The sequence below is a fragment of the Nicotiana tabacum genome, chromosome 20 (assembly GCF_000715075.1).
Source record: "Nicotiana tabacum cultivar K326 chromosome 20, ASM71507v2, whole genome shotgun sequence".
NCBI classification, from domain to species: Eukaryota; Viridiplantae; Streptophyta; class Magnoliopsida; order Solanales; family Solanaceae; genus Nicotiana; species Nicotiana tabacum.
Window position 1 is genome coordinate 89,847,318 of NC_134099.1, and position 5,222 is coordinate 89,852,539.

Consider the following 5,222-nt stretch of genomic DNA (forward strand, 5'->3'; position numbering starts at 1 on the left):
AACTTTTTTCCTTTCCCATAAAGCATCAACCTTTTTCTCTCTCTCTTCTCCCACCGCATTTTTCACTTTCACCTTCACACACACACAATTTGGCTTTATTTGTGCTTTCCTTCTCTCTCTCTCTCTCCACTGGCAAGAAGAGAATAGACCAACCCCCACCCTCTCTCTCTCTCTCTCACATAGAATATAGTATTAGTACATACCAAGTATTTATCTATTTGAGCTTCTTCTTTTTTGCAATTTATATTACCAAGTCTGTGAATTGTCAGCTTCTGTTCTAGCATTTTTTTGTGCGTCGTTGGTTGATATACAAATTTGTACATAACTACATTTTGAGTACTCGACTGTATATGTGTTAGAGTGTGTGTGTGTGTGAAGGAAAAAGAGCAGAAAGGAGGGAGAAAGATTGTTGTGTAGCAGAGTATAATTTGCTGAAATTGTGAAGTTAGAAAGTAAAACAAAGCAAAAAAAAAAATTAAATAGATATAATGGGGTCAGAGCAGAATAGATTTCCGCAGCAGCAAGGACCGCCACTTCCTTCTCGGGTACTCTCATTTTTCAGATCTACTTTCTCTCTGTATATGTGTTAGTGTATGTGTGTGTGGATTAAAATTTGTGCATCTATTATGGCTTATTATATTACTTAGATTGTGTGCTAGAATCACTTTCCCAAGCAGATCTGACTTTTTTGTTGAAATGGAGCAAATTGGGATGGCATTTATCTAATTAATAGTAGCTCTGCACAGTGATAGATCTCTTTTCCTCTGTGATTAATGCAGTTATTCTCACTTATAAAAAACGGATTTTAAGTTATATGCACTGACTGACAATGTATTAAAGTAAAAAAAAAAAATTACACTATCGGTGTAATTTAACCGCAGGTTACTTACCGTTTATTATAAGTTATCACTATTAAATAGAGTTACTTGCGAGAGTTCAAGTTATATACACTGCCGGTGTAAGGATTTTTAAATCATAAGGTCTGTTTTACAAGTAATCGGCCTTATTTCATGATTACAAATCCCACATTTTTAGGAGTGTTACCTGTAAATATCTTTATGGTAACCTGATAATGTAAAAAATACCTTACACTGATGGTGTATATAATTTACCTTTTAAGTAAGCTGGTTGTATAAATTATTTTTACACTGTTAGTGCATAGAACTTAAACTCAAAAATAATTCTCTTAGGCATAGAGCTGCAAGGATAATGATAGGCTAAAACCAAGTTTTATTTTTTTGTTTATTTGGTGTAAATGTGATTTTTCCAAAGAAAAATTGTCCTACTTCATAAGCTATGTTGGGTTTGCCTCTTTGCTACTCATGTGGCATTTGCTCTGGGAGCTGGTAATGAAAATTTAACTGTATGTGGACCATAGTATTTTTTTAGATGTATGAAAAGGATTATGCAGCTGATACATGAGTCAAATGAACTGGTGGTAGAAAGAATAAGTGGTTTTTCATTATGACATAAGATACCATCAGAGAATCTGAATTATCACTTTCGCTGTTTATGATTTCTGCACTTCGGTCTGAATTTTGTGTTTATGATCTTTCTTTACTGTTGTTCTTGGATTTTGCATGTGTACCACTTAGACAGCCTCTCACAGTGAATGCTTTTTTCCAGATATTGCATGAAACTAGCTAAGCACCTTTCAAACGGCATCTTCCCCTCTTTTTCCGTTTATATGTTAAATTAGATCCCAACTGCTAATGCTTTAATCTTTGACAGCGTAAACGATGGGGAGGATGTTTGGGAGGATTGTCTTGTTTCGGAAGACAAAAAGGTGGAAAGCGTATAGTACCTTCATCTCGTATTCCCGAGGCCAATTCGCTACCAAATCAGCAGAATGTACCCCAAGCTGGTGGGTTGAATAATCAGACTGCAGCTCTTTTAGCTCCACCATCGTCACCAGCATCCTTTTCGAATTCAGCGCTCCCTTCAACAGCTCAATCACCAAGCTGTTTTTTATCTAGTAATTCGCCAGGTGGTCCTTCAAATGCTATGTTTGCCACTGGTCCATATGCTCATGAGACACAGTTGGTATCCCCTCCTGTATTCTCAAACTTCACCACTGAGCCATCTACTGCTCCTTTCACACCTCCACCTGAGTTGGCCCACCTGACTACCCCCTCTTCCCCAGATGTGCCTTTCGCTCGGTTCCTCTCCTCTTCAGTGAATGTTAAAGCCACAGACAAGACCAACTACATTGGTGCTAATGATCTTCAAGCTACCTACTCTCTCTATCCAGGAAGTCCTGCTACTACTCTCAGATCCCCTGTTTCGAGGGTGTCAGGTGATTGCCTGTCATCGTCTTATGCTGAAAGGGAACTTCCTCAGTTGGATCCTTCTATTCCTTCTTCCGAGGCCAAGCATCCAGGCCCTGATTCAAGCACCTCAAAGTTGTCTCAAGATTCAAATTTCTTCTGTCCAGCTACATTTGCCCAATTTTACATCGACCATTCTTTATTTCCTCATTCTGGTGGAAGGCTGAGCGTTTCCAAAGAATCTGATGCTTATTCAAATAACGGGAATGGCCACCAGAGTAGGCAGAACAAACCCTCTAAACAAGATGCAGAGGAAGTTGAAGCTTACAGAGCATCCTTTGGATTCAGTGCTGATGAGATTGTTACTACAACACAGTATGTGGAGATTTCTGATGTTGCATTAGATGATCCCTTTAGCATGATCCCTTTTACTATGTCAACAGCTGAGGGAACAAAAGGAGGGAATATCTCTAATATGGCATCTCCTCAGCACTGCAAACCAGGGATAAATCATTTCGAAGGAGCAGGCAATTGCGTGAAAGGTGCACGATCTTTTACTCCCTTGCTAGTTTGAAATAGAAACAGTTGGTATGAAGATATGGTCAAATGGATTTTCTCTCTTTTTTCTGACCTTCATCATGAGATTTCAAGATTTATGTTTCTTCTGGTTTCTCTGCCATTAATAGTAGTTACAGGTTCCTTTTATTTCATGCTAGTATTTATATTGTTTATACTTTACAGTTTCCAAATTCAGTTTAAAAATATTCATGGAACACTAGTAAGTAATTATATGCTTATTACTATTGCAATCAAAAGCTTGGCCGTTCTACAATAACCATTACATATTCCGGGATCTTTAAACAACTCTGTATGATCTGGATATTGTTAAAGACTTGGACTGACTTCTTCTTCTATCTTCTTCATCCACAGATCATATGTCACCAAAGCAATCTGTAGATGTTTTTAAGCAAATTGAACCTGCTAAGCATGCTATGAGTGACGATGAAGGCATCTTCTCCAAAATGGGAACTTTAAGACTCAGTCGGAAATATGACCCTGGTTTATCAAGCTCTGATGCGGAGATAGACTACAGGAGAGGAAGAAGCTTGAGAGAAAGAAAAGGCAATATTGCATGGTAGCACTACTCTTTAGAATCTTAGTCTTATTTGCTAAATTGCATGGTTTTCTTCTTTTGCTTTTGTTGAGGGTCTTTCACAGGTGATCTAACCTCAGTCGCAGAAATCCCCTACGTCCTCGTGTGTTCCGCTGTTTTGTTGAAGAATGTATTGTCTATATTTTAAGGTCCTCCGTAAGTTATGTATGTCAAAAGTCCTAGCTATATATTTTCAGCTATTAACGTCGTTAGGAGTGGAATGGATCCTGGAACCTTTTGTACAGTGGCTTGTGTATGCTTGCTTCAAAATGCTTTAGGCTTGAAGTCCTTGGAGATGTATGCATTTCAACCAGGTATATTGCTTTCAAGACAATGTTTTTGATGATTTGGCTCTTAGACACCATTTATTGGATGAGAATCCACAATTATTTCACAGTACCAAATGATGTGCTACTTCTGATCCTCTTTTTCTCGTATTATCTCTTACCAATAAAGTAGCCATAAGTAGGGGTGTTCAAACCGAACCGGAAAATCGCACCAAATCGAAAAACCAAACCAAATCGATTAAAAAACCCGACTAGATTTGGTTTGACTTGGTTTGGTATTGAGTAAAAAAAAACGAACCAAATCGACATATAAATATATAAATTTTATTTTTAAGACTTTATAGTGATTTTTCTTTAGAAAATATAGAAATATTTGGGATCCTCTCATGTATTAACCTTGAAAGCGTAAATTAATGTAAGATTATTGTTAGACGACTAAGAAAATAACTATCATTTGTTACTAAAAAAATTCTCCCATTAGAATTTTTTAATAGTTCATGTTTGTTAATTTTTTCTATATTTACTAAACATACATTCACTTATCAAAGCTTTATCTATAATTTTAATAAAGTAAGATTGAAATAAATGTAATAAAAAAAACCCGAAAAACCTGACAAAACCGAACCAATCCAAACCGATATAATTGATTTTGTTTGGTTTTGATAAAAACCGAACCAACCCGGTCCATGTACACCCCTAGCCATAAGCCGTGAATATGCAAAATAGCTATTCCTATTTATTATTTCTCAAAAACAATCTGCTAACACATCAAAAACTATAGACATTTTTTAGACGATTGACTCTGAAAACACATTTTCACCTGGTGTAAAAACTACATTTGGTGGAATTTCTCTCTCTACTTTCTCGAGCTCTCAGGCACACTCCCCGAGGGGCCTGAGAAAAAGGAATCTTGAGAATCCATAGACACCATTAGCACGGATATTCAATTCCGACCGACCCTCTGAAAACAGCTCCGACAAACAACACCGCACGCGCCACCACGCGCGGCTCATTCCGGGGAGGCAAAAACCACGCGCCGGCGCGTGAGCCCAATCCCGGCCAATTTTCAAAATTTTCAATTTGGACAGAACACTCGCTGGGAAATTCCGAGTACATCCATACATTTAGTTCTGAATTTCGACAACTTTTATTTTTTCCGGTGGCGGGGAACCCTTCTCTGTTCAGAAATTCCGGGTTCTGTTTTTCTTTGTCAAGCTCTATAGCTCACTGTGATAACTTCTAAACAACTCCTAAAATTCCAGAACCTGAGCAGTTGATTTGTACAATATGGGAGACAACAGGATATATTTCAACGCAGGATTCAAATCTTTTGACATCACCAGATGGAACTCCAACAAAGACACTTGGTTTGAATGGGTGGAGAGAAGCCGCAACATGATGAGAAGATCATCCATGGGTAGAAAGGCAATGGAATGGATTTGCTTTACACTTAAAGAAGCGTCGACAGATCAAAATAATCTAGTGAAGAGATGGAAGTACAAGGAGCAATTGACA

At 37.7% G+C, this 5,222-nt stretch overlaps 1 protein-coding gene across 1 annotated transcript; it reads left to right on the plus strand.

Annotated features, from left to right (window-relative positions):
- On the plus strand, positions 1-3,824 carry LOC107795564 (uncharacterized protein At1g76660). The gene is made up of 3 exons (XM_016618228.2): positions 1-545; positions 1,732-2,809; positions 3,198-3,824. Exons 1-3 carry the CDS (start codon positions 489-491, stop codon positions 3,404-3,406), a joined length of 1,344 nt encoding a protein of 447 aa, XP_016473714.1. The 5' UTR covers positions 1-488; the 3' UTR covers positions 3,407-3,824.
- Positions 3,825-5,222: the final 1,398 nt, after the last annotated feature.